Source organism: Lontra canadensis, unplaced genomic scaffold, assembly GCF_010015895.1.
Source record: "Lontra canadensis isolate GAN:19392208 unplaced genomic scaffold, GSC_riverotter_1.0 scaffold57, whole genome shotgun sequence".
NCBI lineage: Eukaryota > Metazoa > Chordata > Mammalia > Carnivora > Mustelidae > Lontra > Lontra canadensis.
Window position 1 is genome coordinate 10,541,066 of NW_022631051.1, and position 23,784 is coordinate 10,564,849.

The 23,784-nt window shown below is 44.0% G+C and overlaps 1 protein-coding gene across 2 annotated transcripts in view; it reads left to right on the forward strand.

The window, feature by feature from the left end:
• CLTCL1 (clathrin heavy chain like 1) overlaps positions 1 to 23,784 on the forward strand; it is a 94,236-nt gene that overhangs the window by 38,820 nt on the left and 31,632 nt on the right. For both annotated transcript variants that reach the window (XM_032875911.1, XM_032875912.1), the window contains exons 5-19: positions 1,761 to 1,874; positions 4,563 to 4,736; positions 5,449 to 5,646; positions 6,826 to 7,026; positions 7,123 to 7,275; positions 8,111 to 8,233; positions 9,802 to 9,939; positions 12,868 to 13,032; positions 13,621 to 13,801; positions 15,143 to 15,306; positions 16,407 to 16,532; positions 17,061 to 17,203; positions 17,578 to 17,812; positions 20,049 to 20,171; positions 22,611 to 22,756. In XM_032875911.1, the coding sequence (XP_032731802.1) occupies positions 1,761 to 1,874; positions 4,563 to 4,736; positions 5,449 to 5,646; positions 6,826 to 7,026; positions 7,123 to 7,275; positions 8,111 to 8,233; positions 9,802 to 9,939; positions 12,868 to 13,032; positions 13,621 to 13,801; positions 15,143 to 15,306; positions 16,407 to 16,532; positions 17,061 to 17,203; positions 17,578 to 17,812; positions 20,049 to 20,171; positions 22,611 to 22,756 (2,384 nt within the window). The remainder of the gene's footprint in view (positions 1 to 1,760; positions 1,875 to 4,562; positions 4,737 to 5,448; positions 5,647 to 6,825; positions 7,027 to 7,122; positions 7,276 to 8,110; positions 8,234 to 9,801; positions 9,940 to 12,867; positions 13,033 to 13,620; positions 13,802 to 15,142; positions 15,307 to 16,406; positions 16,533 to 17,060; positions 17,204 to 17,577; positions 17,813 to 20,048; positions 20,172 to 22,610; positions 22,757 to 23,784) is intronic.

Genomic DNA, 23,784 nt, shown 5'->3' on the forward strand with positions numbered 1-23,784 from the left:
TTGAGTTGGTCACTAGCCCTCAAGTGTTCCCTAAAGAAGACTGCTAAATCAGTATGTGGTCCCAAACTTCGTCATCTTAAATATTCTTCATTGGATACTTTGGTCTCCTGTGTAATATACATTATGCCCTCCTTAGCTGAGAACCAGTAGAAAAATAGGAGTCGGGCAAAAATGTCTTATACTGAGGCTTTCCACCTTGCCACAGACAGAGTTAGGCAGCCACAGGCACCCTTGCAAAGGCAGAACTTGTCCCGCCAAGCTCCCGGTGAAGAAGAACACACCAGAACAAGCCCCCTGTAAGACAGGTGTGCCCATTTATCTCCTGGACTCAGCTGTGAGGCAGGCAGTTCCCCTCAGGACAAAGCTGCGGCTAGGAACAGTCTTTCATGGTGGGGACCCCCCCCACAGCAGCCATCCCAAGAACCACCTCATTTTGTGGTTGAATCTCACTTCCCCTACCACAGTGGCAAGTGTGGGTCCCTTCAGAGACCTCTCAGCCTTTGCCCCCTGTGCACACCCCTTCTAGTCCAGTGCAGCTGCACTTATGGGAATGGCTCCGTAGTCTCCTCATATGGATCTGAGTTTTGTCTGGACTCCAGTTCCTTGTTCCTTTCTTTCTTTTTTTTTTTTTATTTCCTTGTTCCTTTCTTATAGGACAGTACCACTTGCCGATAATTGTGCCCTTCTCCTGCCACCTCCCAAAGAAGCCTGGCTTTCTTACTCATGCCCCTGCTTCTGTTGAGTGTCCCCATCCTTCCCAACTCCCAAGCAAGAAACACGGCCCTCGAGCTACATTCTATTCCTGTTACCACTGTCCATCCTCTAGCAAGTCTCACTTCTATGGCAGATGAAGCCCTTGTTACCCATATTTGGGTTAGAGAATAGTGATTTATTAGGTCCCCAGACCCATCCCACCCCTCAAAAAGAATTTTCCCAAGCTACCATTTCTTTTAAGTGCCTGTATGCTAAGAGTTTAGTCTCCCTGCATCTTAACTTGCAGTGGCCCCTGCTCACTTGCTACATTAGCCCTCCCCTTCTAGCCCATCTCGCTGCTTACCTCAAGCCTCTTTGGTGTTTCCCCCTCCTCTCTGCCAGGCCAAATCCACACTATTCTCTAAGTTTACATTCATCAGTTTCTTCTGCTGGGCACCCCCTCCAACCCCTGTCACTTTGTGTCTTTGACCACCCTTACTTGTGATTTTTTCCAGACTTGTTTTAGCTTTGGTACATTTCCATTAGATGAGAGGAACTTGAAGCTATTCTGATAAAAGCAGGGATGGAGCCCCTTATCCACTCTCATTCTTCCTGATTCTCCAAAGATTCTTATGAACCACCCCCCTCCCCAAGCAAAACCTTGAGAAGCTCTCAGGCCTTTGGCACAATCGACTGTCTTGTGAGTTTGTCATTCAGTTACAAGATCTTGTCTACTAACTGATTTGTCTTAGTCTGAGCCATGTCCAGCAGAGCCCCTTGTTTCATGGGCTTCTATACTAAAGCCCAGAGAGGGGAGAAGCAATTCGGCCAACATGCTGGAACTAAATGTTGCTCAGGTTTCCAGTGTTGTTTTTTCCTGTATCCTTGATAGTGGGCAGCAGGTTAGTAAATAGCATGAGCACTCCAACCGAGAGACTGTCATTTTCTTTGTAAGTTTTATCATTAGCCCTACAAAGTGTGGGCTGTGGCTCTGCTTACCAGTGGGCATTGGTTAGCATCAGTCTGCCACCAATGTTTACTTGGATTGACTTAAATTTCTTCTCTAGTTGCACATAATTGAAGTCGGACAGCCTGCAGCAGGAAACCAGCCTTTCGTAAAGAAAGCTGTGGATGTGTTTTTCCCTCCAGAGGCTCAGACTGATTTCCCAGTGGCTATGCAGGTATGAATGTGCTGCCCACTACATGAGTTAGAACAAATATGGATCTGGGAGGGTGGTGGGGAACAGCAGGTTTGCAGGTTCCTGTGCTTCAGGAGATGCCTGAATAGATATATTAGAACATGAAGAGGATAACGTTGATGCCCATGTTCTAGCTCATGCTGTGTTAACATTCTCTGGAAAGGAGCACTCTTTTTCTGCATACAGGGACTTTGTCCAACTCACATACCAAAGTCCCAGGCCTTTTCCTTTTTATTACAAAAGATTAGATGTTCTCTGTAATACAGAAATATAAAGAAGGAAACAATCTTTATAGCTGAACCAATTGGATGTTTACCACTAGATGAATGATCAGAGATCTCACTATTTGTCATATTTAAAAAGTTAGATACACTTTCTCAACAAAATTGGGATCATATTTATATATGTAAGATCATACAATCTACTCTCCCTTTTTATTTTTTTGCCCAGTACATCATAGGCATTTGGTATGACATTCTTTGTTAATATTTTGAGAAGTAAACATTTATTTTTAGGCACGTACCATAATTGTAGGATGGTTTAGCTGTTGGCTTTTTTTTTGTTCTCACATATTTGACAATACTTAATGATGATTTCTTTTTAAATTTTTTTTAAATGATAATTTTTTAAGCTTGATTTCTGGAAATAGATATATAATCAAATACATTTTTTCCCCACAAAGAGAAATTGACCTTTTTTCTGTTTTAGAGAAACATATATTGTCCATTAATATCCAACAATATCAATAAACATAACAATAGAATTAAATAGCAACTGAAATCCTACCCCACTGCTAACTGTGACTGCCCCTTTGGAAATTTTTTCATATGCATGCATTTGTGAAGATATATACAAATAGAGTCTTCTTTTTTTTTTTAAGATTTTATTTATTTGTCGGAGAGAGAGAGAAAAAGCAGGGGAAGCAGCTGGCAGAGGGAGAAACAGGCTCCCTGCTAAGCAGGAGCCCGATGTAGGACTCAATCCCAGGACCCTGGAACCATGATCTGAGCCAAAAGCAGACTCTTAACCAACTGAGCCACCGACATGTCCCTGCAAATAGAGTCTTGTGAAAAATGGCTTGGCACTGGCCTTCAGCTTTATGACCTTCTCTGTGTCATAGACCATCCCACACCAACTAAATATATATAATATTTTAATGTCTGTATCTTCTGTTCTGTGGATATCTCTAACTCATTTAGACAGTCCCCCATTGGGTATTTATGTTTACAGTAAACACTTCAAGGAGTATTGTTAATCCAATGCTCAGTTCAAGGATAAACTACAGATGAAACTACTGGGTTAGGGACGTGTGCACGACCATGCTGGACAATGTCTAGTGATGTTCATGCCCTCCCTGTGATTATTGTCAAGATGGGGTGGGTTTACCACTCGTACGCATCTTGTTAATTGTCTCTTCCTGATCTTGGCACTTTTTTTCTTGGGGTCTTTATCTTGTAAGAACTCTGTGTAGTTTTCGGATACTAAGTGCCTGGTGTGTTTCAAATAAATATTTCTCTCTAGTCATAGCAAAAGTTTATTTGTGGTTTGTTCCAGCTTGTGGAAGATTTGCATTTTTGTGTGGCTTGGGTATCATGTTTTGAAAAGAATTCTACACCCCAAAGTGATGAAAGTATTCACCCATATTTGCTTCTTTTACTTTCTGAGTTTTATTTACTTTTTATGTAAAAATCTTTGACCCACCTGGAATTTATTTTGATCTAAAAAATAAGATGAAGAGCCAGTTCTTTTTTTTTTTTTTTAAGATGTTATTTATTTATTTGACAGAGAGTGAGCACAGCAGGGGGAGCAGTATGCAGAGAGAGAGGGAGAAGCAGGTTTCCCTGCTGAGCAGGGAACCCAATGAGGGGCTTGATCCCAGGACTCTGGGATCATGATCTGTGCCGAAAGCAGAGGCTTAATGACTGAGCCACCCAGGCGCCCAGAGAACCAGTTCTTTACACTCATCTCCCATCCCCATGTAGCCAGTTGGTTATATCAGTATTGTATACTGGTTAAAGTCTGTTTTCTACTATTATGAAATGCTACTCATTCATGTTAAATTCTTATATATGTTTGATTCTATTTCAGGGTTCTCAGTTAAGTTTTGTTTGTTTTTGTTTCTTCCTATTCTGGTACTCTGTTTTTTGCTACCATACTTTCAAAATTACTATAGGTTCGGGGTGCCTGGCTAAGTTGGAGGAGTATGTGACTCTTGATCTTGGGGTCATGAGTTTGAGCCCCACTTGGGGTGTTGAGATGATGTAAATAAATAAACTTGTTAAAAAATAAATAAAGTGCTATAGGTTTTATAATTTTTTTAAGTTTATCCGGAACTTTCTCCTTATTTTATGAACTCACAGCTTTTTCTGAAGGGATTTGGTAAGAAAGTCAGGGAGAGGATAATTAGATCTAAAAGACAAATGGAATAGCCTGACTTACTGGACCTTTATTAGAGAGGAGTCAGGGAAAGTATTGGCTTTAAAACTAGTTCTCAAGTGGGCATGACTAGAATCAACTTGGGATCCACGTCTCAGTAGCACACTGCTCCTGCCAGTGATAAATGACCTATTGGGCTAAGGAACTCAAGATACTCTTTCATCATTTGTGAACCCTTTTGCCCTATTTGGCTTCTCCTTACTTTTCCACTTGTTGTTCTCTGTCTTTCTATAGATTGGAGCTAAACATGGTGTTATTTACTTGATCACAAAGTATGGCTATCTTCATTTGTATGACCTAGAGTCTGGCGTGTGCATCTACATGAACCGTATTAGTGCTGACACGATCTTTGTCACTGCTCCACATGAACCTACTTCTGGAATTATCGGTGTCAACAAAAAGGGACAGGTATGGAACTTTGAGGGTTCATCTCCCATCTTTTCCATTCACTGGGGACTGCAGCTTAACTTTTCCTTCTCCTTCAGGAAAGTGATCAAATATAGTTAGCTCCTGTTATTGAACTTATACCCCTGTCTCCCTTTTCCTTCCTACCATTGCTTTGCCTCTCAGATAGCACCATTCTTAACATAGGATTGATTCTGAGAAGAGTAGCTCCCTGCACAAAGCTTCTACCAATGGAGCAGTGGTTCTGATACATACCACTAACATGTTCAGGCCAGGCACATGTTAATTGGGGAGGGCTGAAAAGCAGGTACTATTCTACCTAAATTACCTTTCTCAACTAAAGTTAATAAGACAGTTAAAAGAAGGAAATCTGTGCTATAAAAAAAAAGAACATTGAGATGAAAAACTGTCACTTCCACCTACCCAAATAGGTCATTTTGGCAGAGTCATCTTGGATGCATCAATAGTCAATGTCCATGCAACTCGATGTTTTTCTCATTTGACCATGCTGTTGCTCTACCATGGTATTTTCTGCTGCCATTAGGTGTTTGCCTCCTGTGCATCTTGTCACTATTGGAACCAATGTTCTAGACATACCCAGCCTGAGCCTTAGAACTTTGCTGATACTGCAGTGCCTGCGAGTGGGATGTTGGCAGTGTGTGTGTATGGAGCACTGTCCTGGGTTAGGCCAATTTCACTTGTTGGTTCTTTACAGGTGCTGTCCATTTGTGTTGAGGAAGATAACATTGTGAATTATGCAACCAATGTGCTTCAGAATCCAGACCTTGGTCTGCGTTTGGCCATTCGTAGCAACCTGGCTGGGGCGGAGGAGTTATTTGTGAGAAAATTCAGTAATCTCTTTGCACAGGGGAGCTATGCTGAAGCCGCCAAAGTAGCAGCATCTGCACCAAAGGTAATGGCCCTCGAATGCTGTTTGCCAGCCTGAGAGTAAAATAAATTATAAAAACATTCACTACTGATGTTGGAATTTCTTAACTGTTTTTTTAGTTGTTTTAGCTTTAAAATTTTGCACCAGTGGCCTGACGACAACGAGACAAATCAATGAAAAGCATATTCCTGCTGCAACATTTTTTAAAAAATTCTTTCAGTTCTTATTTATGTGCATACGTATTTCACACCCAGGTTCTTAGCATAGAAAATGCAGAGCTATGTTATACATCAAGTGGTTGTACCACATTTCATTTACTCACATTCTACTCTTGACTTTCTTCATTCATCGGGAGTGTAACAGTACTGCCTAGGGCATTTTCTTTTATTTATTTCATTAGGATAAATTGTCCTGGCCCTAGTTCTGCTTCTGAGCAGATAAAAGGTTTTGAGTTGCTTCTCCTTGAAAGGGATTTTTCTGTCTTTCAAGTGATGCTTATGAACAAACCATTTCTAATCTTCACCCAGGACTTTGAGTATTTTGAATTAGAATGTAATGGTGGTAGTACTTCGCTACTGCAAGGCTGATTTAGAAGCCTGATTCTCAACCCTTGTTAGAAGTCACTTGTGGGACTGATATCCATTGTGTTTCTGGTCTTTTTTTTTTTTTAGGATTTTATTTATTTATTTGTCAGAATGAGAGAAAGAGCACACAAGCAAGGGGAGCGGCAAACAGAGGGAGAAGCAGGCTCCTCACTGAGCAGAGAGCCCAATGTGGGACTCCATCCCAGGACCCTGGGATCATGACCTGAGCCAAAGGCAGATGCTCAACTGACTGAGCCACTTAAGCGTCCCTATGTTTGTGATTTTTGCTGAAAGTGGAAGCCATTGCTGTGGTACAGGACTTTCTGTCCCTGACAATTAATTCAGGGTAGAATTTCCATTGGCAGATATTTTATTTATTTGAGAAAGAGAAATAGTGAGAGAGAGCACAAGAAGGGAGTTGAGAGAGAAACGGGTTCACTGTGAGCAGGGAGCCCAATGTGGGGCTTAATCCTAGATCATGATCTTACCTGAAGGCAGACACTTAATGGCCTGAGCCACCCAGGTGTCCCGGATTTTTTTTTTTTTAAATACAGGCCAATTAAGTAAAGGGACAGCTTGTGATTATAACGTAACAATGTACATTTCCATTTGTCATCAGGGAGTCCTACGTACCAGTGATACTGTTCGAAAGTTCCAGAGTATTCCTGCCCAGCCTGGGCAGGCTTCTCCTTTGCTCCAGTACTTTGGAATCCTACTTGATCAGGGTCAGCTCAATAAACTTGAATCCTTAGAACTTTGCCGTCCAGTGCTTCAGCAGGGACGCAAGCAACTCTTAGAAAAGTGGCTGAAAGAAGATAAGGTACAAACATGAAATCACAACCCTCAGCACCATTTGAAAATGAAGTCACAGGTTCCTCTGGTCCTAATCTTGCCCTGTCTCTTTGGCACAACACAGCTGGAGTGTTCAGAAGAACTTGGAGATTTGGTCAAAACTGCTGACCCTACACTTGCTCTGAGTGTGTATCTTCGAGCGAACGTGCCGAGCAAAGTTATCCAGTGTTTTGCAGAAACAGGCCAATTCCAAAAAATTGTCCTCTATGCCAAAAAGGTAATGCATGCCTAACCATTAGCATTTCACAGATACTTAATTTGTGGTGGGTGATTGCTGATTCTTAGGTTTACGAAATACCCTTCATTCTATGGCAGTGTTCTAGTGTGAGTTGTCAGTGTTGCTGCTAGCATCTATCACTCAATGATAATGATCCTATTTTATTCTCTTCAGTTTTTTGTTTTCCTGTCTTATGCTTATAGTCCTTCCAGTTCCCTTCCAGTTGGGGATTTTCTGATAATTTTTTTAAGGTTTTATTTATTTATTTGAGAATGAGAGAGAGAGAGAGCGAGAAAGAGCAGAGCAGGAGTAGCAGACAGAGGGAAAAGCAGACTCTCCACTGAGCAGGGAGCCCAAAGTGGGGCTCGATCCTGGGACCCTGGGATCATGACCTGAACCGAAGGCAGATGCTTAACCTACTTAGCCACCCAGGTGCCCCTTCTGTAATTTTATCTTGTTCTTTTTCTCCCTTTTCCCTCATACCCCTCAGCACCAACTGTGTGTTAAACCCATGTTTCAGTGGGGGTCCACCGCAGCTTGACCATGAAGCAAACTGGCCTGTGTGCTGGGTGTTGGTCAGAGCTGGCACACTTGTCAGGGTGACTTCTTTGTGGTCCAGGCTGTTTGTGTAGTTGATTGATTGTACCTCCACATACATGGCATCATCACATAAGTGGGTGTTGTGTTTGGCATAGGTGCAGCATGTACACATGCTAATATCATTTCTCATTTCTTTGTAAACACAAGTTCCAAAAAAAGGATGGGGGCTTTTTTTTTTCCTTAACCACTCAGAGTGTTTTGTTTATTTTTCTGATGGGTGTCCCCTTGCCTCTAGGTTGGCTATGTCCCAGACTGGATCTTTTTGCTGAGGAGTGTGATGAGGATCAGTCCAGACCAGGGCCTGCAATTTTCTCAAATGCTAGTGCGAGAGGAAGAGCCGTTGGCCAACATTGACCAGGTGAGCATCAGTGGTTGTTTGAGACAGCTTTTTGTGGCTTGTATAACTGTCAAGAAGATCTCTTTTGTTTTTCTCTTACCAGTGTCTTGATTCTTTTCTTTGTCTGCTATTCATCTTCCAGTTTTAAAAATCTGATGTACCAGGGAAGCTTGTCTTCTAGTCTTATATTGTTTGAATGCCTGTCATTTACTTTTGTTTTGAAGTGTTTTAGAGGATTTAGGTGTCCAGTTGTGAGAATCTTATTTCTTTGTGTGGTGGTTGGGGTGGGGAGTGAGGATGTTATTTGACAGCAGTAGGCCCACCCGAGCCCCACCTCATTATCCTCTGCTGACTGAGGCCACCTGAGTTCTGCCTGCGTACCTGGTTATGGTGAGTGCTTTCTAGTCTGCAGACTTTCATCTTGTGGGTGTCTGGCTAACCTGGAGTTAGGTGAACATGAGACTATTATTTTAGCATAACGTAGTTAGTGTTTAGATATAAACACATGTCTAGTTGCCTTCAGTAAGCTGGGTGCAAAGGGCTCTGGGTAATACAGAGATATGAAACAAAGCTTGAAGCAAGGCAAAACCAGCAACCTGTATAAATATAATTATAAGTACAGTTATACTGGGTTTATACATCGTGGAATTTGCAGGATTTGGGAGATCATGATTAAGAGGTTTGAGCCAAATTTGTATAGACCTCAAAGGGAAAAACTCCAGATTACATCTGGATTGTATTTCATAGTTCTAAAGTATTTTTTTTTATTTATTTGAAAGAGAGTGAGAGAGAGAGGGAAAGAGCGAGCACAAGCAGAAGGAGCAACTGGCAGAGGGAGGGAGAAGCAGACTCACCACCGAGCAGAGAGCTCGATGCAGTTCCTCTAACCCAGGACCCTGGGACCATGTCCCAAGCTAAAGGCAGACACTTAACCAACTGAGCCACCCAGGTGCCCTCTAGAGTATTTTTAATATAAACTTTTTTCTTGTACTTAAACATGGAAACACACAATCAGTAAGTTCATTATCTATATTTCACTTCATATTAAGGCTTATTCTTTGATATCTATTTTAACTCTGATGATTGGTATCTAAGTCAGTGTTTGCGTTTTCCCAGCTTGCCTGAATAATTAGAGTGTAAGGGCTGGACAGCAGGTGTTGACTGCCTCTAGAATTTGATTAAGTAATGGATTGTTAAGATTACTTGAATCACTTCAGAGCATTTGGGGGATTCACACTGATAAAAGTACTTCCTTTGATATACTTGAGTAAAATACCCTGTTGGTGAATATGACATGGGTGATATAATTTCACAAAATTTCCTAAAAATTAAGGCCATGAATTACTTGAATTTTGTAATATAAGAAAATGCAGGGACGCCTTGCTGGCTTATTCAGAAGACCCTTAATCTCAGGGTTGTGAGTTTGAGCCCCATGTTGGATGTAGAGATTACTAAAAGAAATAAATAAAAAGGCAAAGGAAGGAACTAATTATTGAATTTCTAAATGAGATTTAATTTCAGGAACTATTTGAATAGGAAAATAAAATCCATTTCCTTTGGGTAAAAATGTGGCTTGCTATCTGTTTCAGATTGTAGATGTTTTCATGGAAAACAGTTTAATTCAGCAGTGTACTTCCTTCTTGTTGGATGCCTTGAAGAATAATCGCCCAGCTGAGGGGCATCTCCAGACTCGCCTGTTGGAGATGAATCTGATTCATGCACCCCAGGCAAGTGCCATATCTAGGTTGAAACCAAGGGACAAAGGACCTGTTTCATTTCTGTGTGGGACTTGCACACCTAAACACAGTGCCTTTGGGCTGGGATGTGCTAGTGCCTCAGTGGACATTCTCTAGGACCTTCCTACAAGAGATTTCCAGAATCTGTGGTACAAACTTTCATAGAAACAGTTCCAACTTTCACAGAAACAATTACAAAAACAAAATCTTTTTTCTTTTTTTCTTCTTTTCTTTTCTTCGCTGTGGTAAAGTATCCATAACAGAATTTACTATTTGAACCATTTTTTAAAAATATTTTATTTATTTATTTGACAGAGACACAGCAAGAGAGGGAACACAAGCAGGGGGAGTGGGAGAGGGGGAAGCAGGCTTCCCGCCAAGCAGGGAGCCCAATGCGTGGCTCCATGCAGGGCTCGATCCCAGGACCCTGGGATCATGATCTGAGCTGAAGGCAAACGCTTAACAACTGAAGCCACCCAGGCGCCCCTATTTGAACAATTTTTAAGTGCACATTTAAGTGGCATTAAGTACATTCACATTGTTGTGCAACCGTTAACCACTATGTATTTCCAGAACTTTTATCATCATCACAAATAGAAAATCCATATCCATTAACTCCCCTTTTCCTTCCCCAGCCCATGGTAACACCCTATTCTATTTACCTTTTCAGTGAATTTACTTGTTCTAAATACTTCATGTAAGTAGATTCATATGATATTTGTCCTTTAGTTTGGCTTGTTTCATTCAACATTATTTTCAGGATTCATCCGTGTCGTAGCATGAATTAGAATTTCATTCCTTTTTATGTCTGAATAATATTCCATTGTATGTGTATACCACATTTTGTTTATCCATTTATTTGTTGATGGACATTGGGTTGCTCTCACCTTACAGCTGTTGCAAATAGTGCTTCTGTGGCTATTGGTGTGCAGGTATGAGTTTCAGTTCCTGTTTTCAGCTCTCTGGGGCACACATCAGAAGGGGACTTGCCGGATTGTTTGGTAATTCTGCACGTCACTTGTTAAGGTGCCACCAAACTGTATTCCAAGCAGTTACACCATTTTCTCTTCCTGCCACAATATATGAGGGTTCCAATTTCTTCATATGTTTGCCAGTGCTTGTTATTTTCTGGGTGTGTTTTTAAAAAATAGGGGTGCCTGGGTGGCTCAGTGGGTTAAAGCCGCTCTGCCTTCAGCTCGGGTCATGATCTCGAGGTACTGGGATCGAGCCCTGCATCGGGCTCTCTGCTCAGTGGGGAGCCTGCTTCCTCTTCTCTCTCTGCCTGCCTCTCTGCCTACTTGTGATCTCTGTCTGTCAAATAAATAAATAAAATCTTAAAAAAATAAAAATAATAATAGCTATCCTAAATAGGTGTGAAGTGGTAGCTCATTGTGGTGGGGCATTTCTTGAACTGAAAGTTGGGGGGATATTAAATCACATGTATATGCTTTTTTAAATTAATTTTGCATATGTATGCATGAAAGGAGTTTGGAGAAATTTACATCAAGCTTTTAGCTTGATGGTTGTCTGAGTGGACAGGATCATAGTTCACTTTGTTCTTTACTTATTTGTCTTCTAGGTTCTTTGTCTTTATAGTCATGTATTGTTGTGATTAGGAAACACTGTGTTAATTATACTGTTCTGTGATTTCAGGTTATTCCAATCCACAAGTTAGCTGCTCTTGTGTGGGTCATGTCTCACCTCTAGAAAACAAAAGTGCTATTAATTTGGTGTTTGGTGTTCTCTTGAACTCTTATGAGTTGGAGATGATATATGACAGCTTTTGTTAAATGAGCTTTGAAGCAGAAACTAGACACCATTCAGGAATTGAGCAGATAGACCCTAAGAAGAGCCCAAACCCGAAACAGGGGCAGCCTGGATGGGTGCACAGCTGGATACAACACCCAGAACATTGGGGCAGTCTTCTCTGGATGTCAGAGGCTGGATGCTGTTTTCCTTCTTGGCTCATCTTATATTTTCTGAGTTCTTTAAATGATACTATTGCTATAATAAGGAGGAAACTTTTTTTCTAAAGAAAATAGTAAGGATAGTTCTGAAGAAAACAAAAGGAGGGGAGCATCAGATAAGTTCCAGATATTACAAAACTGTGCTCTCAGCACTTGGTTGGGATTGTTAGGGAGCCCAGAGTATGCATTACCCTGGAGCAGCATGATGTTAACTAGGTCTGTGGTCACTGTATGGTTGGTACTCCATACCCAGGAAGGAACAGGAAAGAGTGTGTTGGGTGACACCCGGGAGCATGTCTCATCAAGACTCACTTGTAGTTAGATACTGAGGGTCAGATCATGTAACAAGGCAGCGAGGTTGCTCGTTGACTCACTCATTCTTAGTCCAGAGGTTGCTTATTTAAAGATGGTATTAAGCTTCATCAAAATTCTTTCCAGGACTGTTAGTTGTTTTTCAGACGTAACCCCCTGTACGTGCACGTGCTCACACACACCCCTCCTCTCCCCGATTCTACCTTCAACAAAATTGAGAAGCTTAATGAATACCAGTAGGATTTGTTACTTCCAGGTCTAATTGTAACTGTTGCTAGTCCAAGGATTGAGCTCATTAAAGACTCATGCTCTCATATTGACCTTGACTTGCCATAGAAAACTGTACAAATACAGTAGCCTGGCCTGATCCCAGTAATATGCTTTAGGGCAGAGCCTCAGGCTTTTATACACACCTGGCCCTGCACCCTAGGAGGACAACGCCTTGTTCAAAGAGCCTCAGGTCACTTGCAAAGCTGGCTAGGGCTCTGCTTGGAGATGGGGGAAAACCTGGACCTGGTAAAGCCCCTCTCTCCTATGATTACTTTCTGTAGCTATGCCCTGGGAGGCATGGTTTGAGCAGCTACTATTAAAAAGTTATTGCCACAATTCAGGCTTTCTTCCTGACCTCACCATTTCATAGGTTGCAGATGCCATTCTTGGAAATCAGATGTTTACTCATTATGATCGGGCCCACATTGCCCAGCTCTGTGAGAAAGCGGGCCTCCTGCAGCGTGCACTGGAGCACTACACGGACCTCTACGACATCAAGAGGGCTGTGGTCCACACTCACCTCCTCAATCCCGAGGTATTGGTGCACCGTTGGGGCACTTCTGTTGTGGATGACACCCACCTGTCATTAGGGTCACATGCTCCCAAAATTTCCCTATGTCTGTGGTTGTGGGAGTGTGGCATGTGTCTTCCTTGTGCGTGAGCCTTGTCACTGCTATACACAATTCTCATTCCGCCAACACACAAATTCCCCTTGCTCACCCACGCAACTGGGTTCTCATTACCTCTTTCTTCCCATAGTCCACCTCTGACTTAACCCAAAAGAGGAGAACCTATTAACATTGACAGCTCTAGCAGGGTTGTGTAAAACCATTAGCAGAAGCTAATTGGTATTGCATTCCATTTACAGAATAGGTTTTTGTATCAATTGTGGGGCATTGCAGGTTCTGGACAGCTGGATGAATAGTTGAGGTTAGTGTCTCATCTGAAGTTAACTCCTGGCTTCCACTTTTTGCCACAAGGGATAGTTGCTTTTCAGTCCTTTTAAGTGAAGAATCTTTATATGTTTCACACTCAGTGGGAAAAACTGATCCAGTTATGTTGCCAGTGTTGGCAACATCGAGGATGGTACTTAGCTGTGGACAAACTCTTCCTTGCTTCCCAGTGGCTCGTCAGCTTCTTTGGCTCCTTGTCAGTGGAGGATTCTTTGGCGTGTCTTCATGCTCTGCTGTCTGCCAGCATCAGACAGAACCTTCAGCTGTGTGTGCAGGTGGCCTCCAAGTACCACGAGCAGCTGGGCACACAGTCCTTGGTGGAGCTCTTTGAATCCTTCAAGAGTTACGAAGGTAAATTCCACAGCCTCTAGCCACCTGCACCTCCTCATCAGGTGTCGGTGTCTGCCTGCCCAACCTGAGTCTTCCTTCAGGCCAGGCTGATGTGTTGGTCAGTGGCAGAAGATTTCTGCTGTCTGGTGTGTGTTACCCAGCGTAGGTCGCTTTTTTTGGCATTTGCAAATGAAGCAATTGGTTGGCATTGGGGTGGGGATGCTTAGAATCCCCCTAGTGTCCCTGGAGCCTCTATGGAACTGGGCATCTTTGTGTCACACACTCTGCTGAGTGTTCACCAGAAAACTTGGGCCAGTAGTGCTGGAGTGCATGGCTCTGAGGGGGCGGCCCCTTTGGCTTCCTCTGAGTAAGAGCCCCATGGAGGCTCAGCCCTGTGTGGTTTTTGGGCTGGCAGGCTTGACTGTGGTTGGCTTCCTCTGCCCTGTTGTGGGCATCACACCGAGAATGTGCTGGTTGGGGGATGGCTTTCCCAGGTGAGTGTCTGCTGGGGACAGGCTGAGGCAGGGATAGAAACTGAGCATTTGTACAGCGAGGTGTTAAGCCACTGTTCTTGGCTTAGAATGTTGCAGGAGTGAAGGCAAGACCTCCCTTTAGGGGGCTGCCCCTCTTGTCAAAAGACGCCATTACAGGAAAGGCTGCAGCAGCAATTAGGTTACATGGGTGGGGAGATGGCAGTAGAGTAGGGTTGGTGGGAGCTGTCTGCCTTCAGGGTTCTGGTTCCTTCTCCCAGGTTACAGCCAAAGACCTCCTCAGGGAAGGTGGTTTTCTCTGAGTATCCTGTCCTGTTCTTGTCAACAGTACCTCCTGGCTGGCTCCTGTGAGAGTCAGGAGGTAGTCAGCCTCTAAGGAGTAACAGTGCTCTGTGACTCATCTTGCACCCCCTTCCTCAGTGGCTCCATGTGTGCCAACAGCTCAGTGTCACAGAACAGACTCTGAAGGCTCCCAGTGAAAGCCTCTGCTTTCCTCTTCCTGGTTTGTCTTTTTAGAGTAGCAGCCACACAGCCCTCTTAGGCTACCTCAGTTTGAATTATTCTTGAAGATGACCGACCGTAGGATGTGCCTGAGTCCCCAGAAGGATTCCACATACACACATGAGGTATTTCACATCAGAACATCTCAGGTGTACCTCCCAAGTTTCACGGAAATCTGACTAGCTCCTTGAGGGAGATTCCAAAGCAGAATAACTTCACATAGATTTTGTAAGTTGTGAGTGGGCTGTGTGAGCTGGGAGAGTGGAGCATTGTTGTTGTGGGCTGGGCCATCAAGGGCAGGTGGACTACGACTGTGGAAAAGGCAGGTAGATAGTAGGAGGGCATAAGATGGAACAGTCTCTCTTTGTAGGCCTCTTCTACTTCCTGGGCTCAATTGTAAACTTCAGCCAAGATCCAGATGTGCACTTGAAATATATTCAGGCTGCCTGTAAGACGGGGCAGATCAAGGAGGTGGAGAGGATATGCCGGGAGAGTAATTGCTACAACCCAGAGCGGGTGAAGAACTTCCTGAAGGTAAGTGGGACCAGGTTATCACCTCCTTCCTTGAGCAAACCATCAGGCAGAGTTAGAAAGCTGGCTTTTTCCTCCATCAATGTCCCCTGGGTCCTTAGTGCAGAGCTCTACCTTGTGGCCTAAAGTTCTTGGAGGAGGCTACTGCTCATTTTATAATCCTTGAGGCTGGATTCTTAATTATCTTATGTGTGAGTAGAGGGAGTTAGTTTATTGCTGCATTATGTTTCAGCAACATCCCAACTGTTCCTCTGTTAATTAGTTTGGGAAAGTCTATGGAGCAAATAAGCTACTCAGTGCTAGGGGCGAAAAAGCAAGTGTCTTTCTTCCTCATGCGCAGACAGGAGTGGATGTGGAGCTAAGTGGGGTAGCCTTTCCAACCATCTTTCAAGGACCAGGCTGTGTTGCTTTGCCATCTTCAGCATACCACCTCGAATGTTGCCTTCCTGGTCAACTGGAAGAAGGAAAGAGAGGAGCTGGCTCCAGTGGGTTTTGTGGGTGGAGTTGCAGGTCTCATGTGGCATTTTGATTCTCATTCCATTAGAGGAGACTAGGTCACATGGCCACACCCAGAACTGCAAGGGTGCAAGGGCACCTGAGAAGTGTCGTGTAGGTATGTCCAAATGAGGGGAGGGGGAGACATTATTGTGGTGGACTGCAGAGTTGGGGCAGCCCCCTGCATTGGTGGCTGATGTTCCATGGAGTATGGTTGCATGTCCAGAAAGGCAGCCCTTATTGGCAGGTGTTCTCGAAAGTAGTCTATACTCTCTGATGCTGGGTCTCGGTCAGATTTATACATAATGATCTGTTTGTCTTAATCCAGGAGTTACTTGCTTTTAGACCAATTTGCAGTGTTATTGCCAGATTTAGCAGAGTTCTTTTCTTCTTTAACCAAATAGTAGTATCTTTCCCAAGGCAAACACTATATCCCCAAAAGCAAATGCCTTAAACGACAGCATATCTAGACCAGTTTCATCCTGAGTCTCCTTGGAGCCACTCTGCTACAGAAGCAGTGCCATCTCTGTATTGATTCATGGTCCCTGCAGTCTGGCTCTTTGGGGTCTTCACTGCCTGCATTGTTTCTGTGCTTTGCCAATACACAGGAGGCCAAGCTCACAGACCAGCTTCCCCTCATCATCGTGTGTGATCGGTTTGACTTTGTCCATGACCTTGTCCTATACTTGTACCGCAACAACCTGCAGAAGTACATCGAGATCTACGTTCAGAAGGTACTACTGGGAGCATCACTGGGACCGTCACTCCCAGGTGACACCCAGCTGCTTTTGTGCCTTGCTTGGTGGTAATAGCCTACACCTGAGAGATTACCTCTGCTCCTGAATGTGTCTGAGACTGGTGGTATCATAGCTTGGGCTGCCATAGCGGAATACCACAGGCTGCATGACTTAAGCAGTTGACATTTTCTAGAGGCTGGAAGTCCAAGATCAAGGCACTGACCCCACCACCTTGGGTTGGTTCTTTCTGAGGCCACTCTCCTTGGCTTACAGATGGCCACCTTCTCACTGTGCCTTTATATGGCTTTTTCTCTGATTAGTGCCCCATCGTTATGCCCTCAAGGAACCATAATTATGTCCATCAAGGCCCATCTTCAAATACAGTCACATTAGGGGTTGGAGCTTCAAATATGCATTCTGTCCACCACAGGAGCCCTTTCAGACAGCCACACTGTCCAGGCCTTGGGGGACTTGTAGCAGTGACCTGTGCCTGCAGCACTGAAGTCACCACCTTGACCATTCTAGGTCAACCCTAGCCGGATCCCTGCTGTGGTTGGAGGGCTGCTTGATGTGGATTGTTCTGAGGAAGTAATTAAAAACTTAATCATGGTGGTGAGAGGACAGTTCTCTACTGATGAGCTGGTGGCTGAAGTAGAAAAAAGAAACAGGTAAGGGGTCCTAGCTTGGTATCTTCTCTTGCCCCCGGGTTCTAGTGTTTGTTGTTAGGTCTATGACTAATTCTCCAAAGTCTCTTTTCAGTCAGCCTCTAGGCCTCAGGACCAACTGTCTCTGTGGCTGGCCTTTAATGTAACAAATCTTAGATCTAATAGTGAGTTGTTTGCTATTGGTAGTACAGATCTTTGGGAAAAACTTAGCAATTGAAATCAGTTTGGAACTCAAGTCTGTTTTGGTCTCTAAAACAACCTGGGGTTAACGGAGTGAGATTTTTGTTTCTAGAAGCAAGCTTCAGAGTTCAGGGTCTGCCCTAGAGGTTTCAGTTGTTAGTTTTGAGACTTGTACAGTGCTCTTCCTTCTTTCAAAGGCTAAAGTTGCTGCTTCCCTGGCTGGAGTCCCGGAGTCACGAAGGCTGTGAAGAGCCTGCCACTCACAATGCACTTGCCAAGATCTACATCGACAGCAACAATAGCCCTGAGCGCTTCCTGAGAGAGAACATTTACTACGACAGCCGTGTGGTGGGCCGCTACTGTGAGAAGCGGGACCCACATCTGGCCTGTGTTGCCTATGAGCGGGGGCAGTGTGACCTTGAGCTCATCAAGGTAGGCAGCAAATACGCTAGCCTGCCAGCTATTGCTCTGGCTTCCTGGGGCAGGGCTTCCTCGGTGGGGGCTCAGGAGGGCTTCCTCTGAGCCTGACAATTGCAGATCATGTGGTTACATTGTCACCAACTTGGTTTCCTCTTGATTCAGACTCCTTGTTTCCTACCTGCTTATGCCCTGTTTGTATATATTGTACCTGTAACCCTGGCTGGCCCAGGTCTGACCTTTCAGCCTTCTGCCTACAGTCTTCAGTGTTACTTCGGGTCCTGAGAGCAAAATTGAACTCCTTGGCCTGACTCAGGAGGTTTTCCGTGAACCACAACCCTGTCCTCACCAGCCTGACTGCCTCCCCTCTTGCCTCTCTACCCTGGATACTTCTGTCCTGTGTGTGCTTGCACTTCCTGCTCTTCTTTTTTTTAAGATTATTTATTTATTTATTTGACAGACAGAGATCACAAGTAGGCAGAGAGGCAGGGAAAGAGAGAGAGGGGGAAGCAGGCTCCCCGCTGAGCAGAGAGCCTGACTCAGGGCTCGATCCCAGGACCCCGGGATCATGACCTGAGCTGAAGGCAAAGGCTTTAATCCACTGAGCCCCCCAGGTGCCCCACACTTCCTGCTTTTCTGAGGGCAGCTTCTTTTTTTTTTAAGATTTTATTTATTTATTTGTTAGAGCGAGAGAGAGAGAGCACGCACGCACACAAGCAGGCAAGAGTGGCAAGCAGAGGCAGAGAGAGAACCAGGCCCCCTGCCAAGCAAGGAGCCCAATGCAGGACTCGATCCCAGGACCCCGGGATCATGACCTAAGCTGAAGGCAGCAGCTTAACCGACTGAGCCACCTAGGTGTTCCCTGAGGGCAGCTTCTTACATGTGCCCTATGCCAGCTGTTGCCGACCACAGAGTTCTTACTGGCCCCTTCTTGGGACATCCCCCCTAGGTCTGTTTACTGCTGCCCTGGCTTGGATCTACATGTTTTATTACTTAAGTATCAAATAGTTTGAAACTTAATCTTGTGACTTAAAACTTCAGAAATCTCATGTAGGTGCACCTGATGTTTGACTGTAGGCAATTGGTCTGTTTGCCCTGGGTGCCTCAGAGTGTCTGACAATATGGTAAAAACTCAGCAGCCAGGGAAGAATCTGTTAGGGTATCAAACATACAGAGCCAAAGCTCAAGAGCCGGGCACCAGTTTCTCATCCTACTTTAGCTTTGTACACTGACCATGCATGTGACAGGCCGGGTCTACATAGCACCTTGCCTTATTTATTTGCCATAGCAAATAAATAAACTGGCTCTAGGGAGCCAGTTTTTGTGAAGTTGGGACTTAAATTAGTTTCATACCATAAGCCACCTTTTGGCTGAACTTACTACTTTTTTATTGAAACTCAGTTCAGTGACCGATTAGGGATCTTTGCACCCATCTGTCCTACCGGGTGATGTATGATTGACATTCCCTTTTAGTGAAGCAGTATTGAGATGAGAAAAAAAAAGAGCTTGTTACAATCAGCTGTGTCAGAAGGTTCGAAGCTGCAGTGAGATTTCAGAGCAGGCCAGACCAAGCCTGCTCCTGGCTTCATGCCATGCACACATGAGCAGCCGTTGGGACACATACGCAGCATTTAGTCTTGTGCCCGGCGCCTGGTACCCAGCCAGTCTGATTCCCACTAGGCCTTCGTGAGTGCCTCACATATTGGAATGTTGCAGTGGACCGTTGGTTTCTTGGAAATGTATTAAAATACTCAAAAAAGGATCTCAAGTTCAATCAATGAAAGCATATTTGAAATGTTGCAGCATATATGTTATTTTATACTTGTCCTGGGCTATTCTGATAACACTTTAGAGAAGGTGACTATTTAAATAAAATTTAAAAATTAGTTCCTCCTACATATACCATATTCCACAGCACAGATCTAGAACATTTTCTTTGTTTCAGAAAATTCTGGGTAGTGCCACTTTAGAAGGCAACAGTTAGGTTCATGTGGAGAGGAGCTACCACATAGCCATACCCATTCTGAGTTGTTATAAACTACGAAACTTGTGTTTTGAGGTAATCTGTCACTCTGAGAAGTACGTTGTCACCCCTTTGGGATGCTGCTCCTTCCATGTCAAAGTACTATTTCTCATTTGGGCTCTGGCTGAACTAAACAAGTTCAGGGGTCAGAGGGAACTGACTGGGGTGGGTCCCCCAAATAGTTTTCACTGATTGGCTCTGTTATACACACTAGTGTACTCATTTCAGGTTTGCAACGAGAATTCTTTGTTCAAAAGTGAGGCCCGCTACCTGGTGCGCAGGAAGGATCCAGAGCTCTGGGCTCACGTCCTTGAGGAGACCAACCCATCCAGGAGACAGCTGATCGACCAGGTGAGGAATGGAAATGGGAGTATGTGTATGCATGCCTGCTTTTTGCCCACTCACCATCTTGTGCCAGAGTGACTAGTTGAATTGTTATGTTTAACATAACATCTTCAGATGCATGACCAGACTATCTTGTGAATTTCTCTGGAGTTGTTTATTGGTTAAAGGCACAGAGTTGGCCCTGATCTCCAAAGCTGGGATGTGCTACCCCAGTAAAAGGAATATCTGGCGGCCTGCTTGCTTGCTGGATCCTTAGTGGGTTTTTTTCAGCTCAGCCCTCAATAACGCAAGGTAAGTAGCTCTTAAGGTTGTGTCAGCTGAACCTGCCTTTATTGAGGAACCCCTTGTACCCTTGTGACTATCCAGTGCCTACTCAGAGCTGGGGCACAGTGCCGAGGCCAGGATTCCTCTATGTGCTGCCTGGAGGATGGTTGTTGACCTCAGCCACTCACTGGGCTTTCTGTACCCTTAGGCAGTAGATGATACTTTACCATCCCCACTGTCCCTTAGGCTTCTGGGGACACTGTTCAGGGATGGGCTGAGATCCAGGTGGGAGCAAGACCCTGGCCCAACAAGTGGCCTTCAGGCCTGAGCAGATCAACTAAAGTGCCCTCCCCGCACTCCTTTGTGTGCATTAGCAACCACTAGGTGGGCTTGTTGGGTTTTTCACCTCTATCTCTTCTGAATTTCACCTTCTTGTTTGCTGTCCACTGTTCCTCATGTCTGTGCCATTATCTTTTTCTTAATAAACTTTACTTTGGAACACTTTTAGATGGCTAGAAGCCTGAGTTATTTTGGACCTCGTTATATCAGCTTTGGAGTTACCCATCTCTAAGATTTGTCCGAAGATTGATCTGAACTTGACAAAGACATTGAACAACAAAGGGCTTGGGACAGAGTAGATTTAGATTCCGCTAGAGATCTCTCTCCAAATTTGCAGACAACAGATACTTCTCCAGGTGTGGTCCAGCTGCCTGGCACATCTTACAGGTCTCGTTGCATTGGCACTGGGATGAGCAGCTCTAATGCCGCACTGAGCTGAAGCCAGAGGTGCCGCTTAGTCTTCCTGTGTCTGTGTGAAGCTCCTGATCCTGTCATTATGTCTGCTGGGATTGAATATTCATAGCCGCCTCCTGAGGGGCATTCACCTCCCATGCCTCTCTAATTAGAGGGACTGCATGACGGCAGCAGACTGCTTTTAGGTCTGCAGGAGAAGCTCATCATGGAAAGTTTACTTAGAGGAAGCAGCTTCCTGAGGTAACCTTAGATTAGGCATCCTGTTGACTCAAATAGATGGTGGAAATTTATTTTTGCCCTTAAAATAACCAGTGTGTATTTAAAGTGCTCTAAGGTTTTCCAAGAATGGACAGATGTCATGATGGCAGGAAATATACCTCCTACTTTGGATGGATTCTGTGTGCTGTCACAGTTCTCCTTTCCCTTAAGTACACCCTTTTTGTTACTATCTTCTGTGATAGCCCCTTGCCTTACATGCCTTTGTATAACCTTTAGGGTTGTTATAAACGCCTCAGAAGAACTTTTGTATCCCATGGTGCCATTGAGTATACAGTGGCCACTTGCGAGGTGGACTGGGCTGACTTTGATTCCAGGTCCTTTGCAGCCCTCCTGTTCATAGGGTGAAAGTTCATGGCCAGAGCTCTATATTATCTATGGTATACCTCCTCTGAGCTATCTGTTCTTTCTCATTAATGCATTGCCATGGCCCATCCCTGATGAAACTTGGCAAAACTGATAGATCCTGAAGTCACTGAAGGTCTTTGGCAGAAAATGCAAAGAGAACAATGCTGGCCTTCCAGCCTGATGTTATCTGGGAAGTGTACTCTTTGGAAAAATGTCTTTTTCCCCACTTGTGAGTTCTTTTGTAGTTGAGACACCTGTAACTGAATGAGAGGTGGTGTGGCCAGTTTTTTGTCAGTCTTGCCCTTGCCATGGGTCTGAGGCTGTGGAGCTCAGGGTGTATAGTCAGTTGCATCCCTGGAAGTGGGTTGGGCCAGAGCAGCTGTGATGCTCTAGGCTAGCAAGAGCTTCCCTGGAGTGGTGTCTTCATTAGAAAAAGGGAGGCCATATTTGCTATGAACAGTGACATAAAAAAACAAAAGATAAAAGCAAACATGCATTTCAGCCGCTGATTTAAGTGCACTGTGTTACTGGCTTTGGAGTAAATTTGTAGTATGGTTACTGGGGCAGAGATGAGTCTGCAGCCCTTTTGATGTGAGAGAGAAACTAATTGTCAAATAGAGCAGGCTGAAATCTCTGAAATTGACTTCTTTAGACAACCTTCCCTTTTTGCCTTGAGAAATCTTCTGTTTTCTCTGTGTCTATTTCAGACTGCCATGGGGTAATCCTTCCTTTCTGTTTAGCATCAAAGATAGTCTTGAATTGACTTTATCTAACCAAATTCTTTCAAATGATACTTCAAACCAGGTGGTACAGACGGCATTGTCAGAAACACAGGATCCTGAAGAGGTCTCAGTCACTGTCAAGGCCTTCATGACAGCTGATCTGCCTAATGAACTGATTGAACTGTTGGAGAAGATTGTTCTGGATAACTCCGTCTTCAGTGAGCACAGGTGAGAGTATGCTGAGGGTAGCTGCTAAATCAGTCAGATTCAAGCCACCCGCCTCATGCTCACTTTCTGTCAGGTTTTGTCTTACCTCACCAGTCCAGCCTCACTGGTTGCTCCCCAGTGTCTTCTCACTGCGTTCTGTATCTTCAGTCCTACCTATCTCTTCTAGCCCAACCTAAATTCTACTTTTTCCAGGAATTTGTCCTTCTTGCTTCTCTGCTCTGCACTGTTCTTCTTTAACCACAGTGTTCAGAAAGGGAGCTAATATTCATTAGTACCTACTATGTCCCAAGCATGTTAAACTCTTGAAATCACGGTGAACAAAGCTTGGAAACAGATGGCAAGAAAACTAAATCTGGGCATATATCAGGCATGACTTGCTGGAGATGTAATGTAGAACCATGATGAGTAGAGATTGGATAGGAAGAATATTCTAGGCAGAAACAACAGCATGAGCAGACTCTTTGGAAATAATAATAGAGCATGCTTCAGTGTGGTTGCACCCAGCATTTATTTCCACTTTAAAATTCATTATCAGAAAAAAAAAATTCATTATCAGAGATTCTGCGTCAAACAGACCAGTGTATTTGCATCCTGCTATAAAGACTTAATTATAAGGTATATTTTGTAGGTTGTACTATTTTATAGGTTTTTTTTTTTTTTTTCAAAATTAACTGTTTCATAAGTCTTTTTGATCTTCAACTTTGTATTGTTTATTTTGAAATCCAGAAGGGTTTTCAAGGTCTGTGGCATTGTGTTAAAGAGACTTGTGAGGATATGTTTGGACTTTGTTTATTTGTTGTTTTTTAAGTGCTCCATGATTCATTACTTATGAACAACACCCAGTACTCATTACAACACGTGCCCTCCTTAATACCCATCACCAGGCTACTCTATCTCCCCACTCCCTTCTGAAGCCCTCAGATTGTTTCTCAGAGTCCATAGTCTCTCATGGTTCGTCTGCCCTTCTGATTTCCCCCTCAGTTTTCCCTCCCTTCCCCTATGGGTCCTCCCTGCTATTCCTTCTGTTC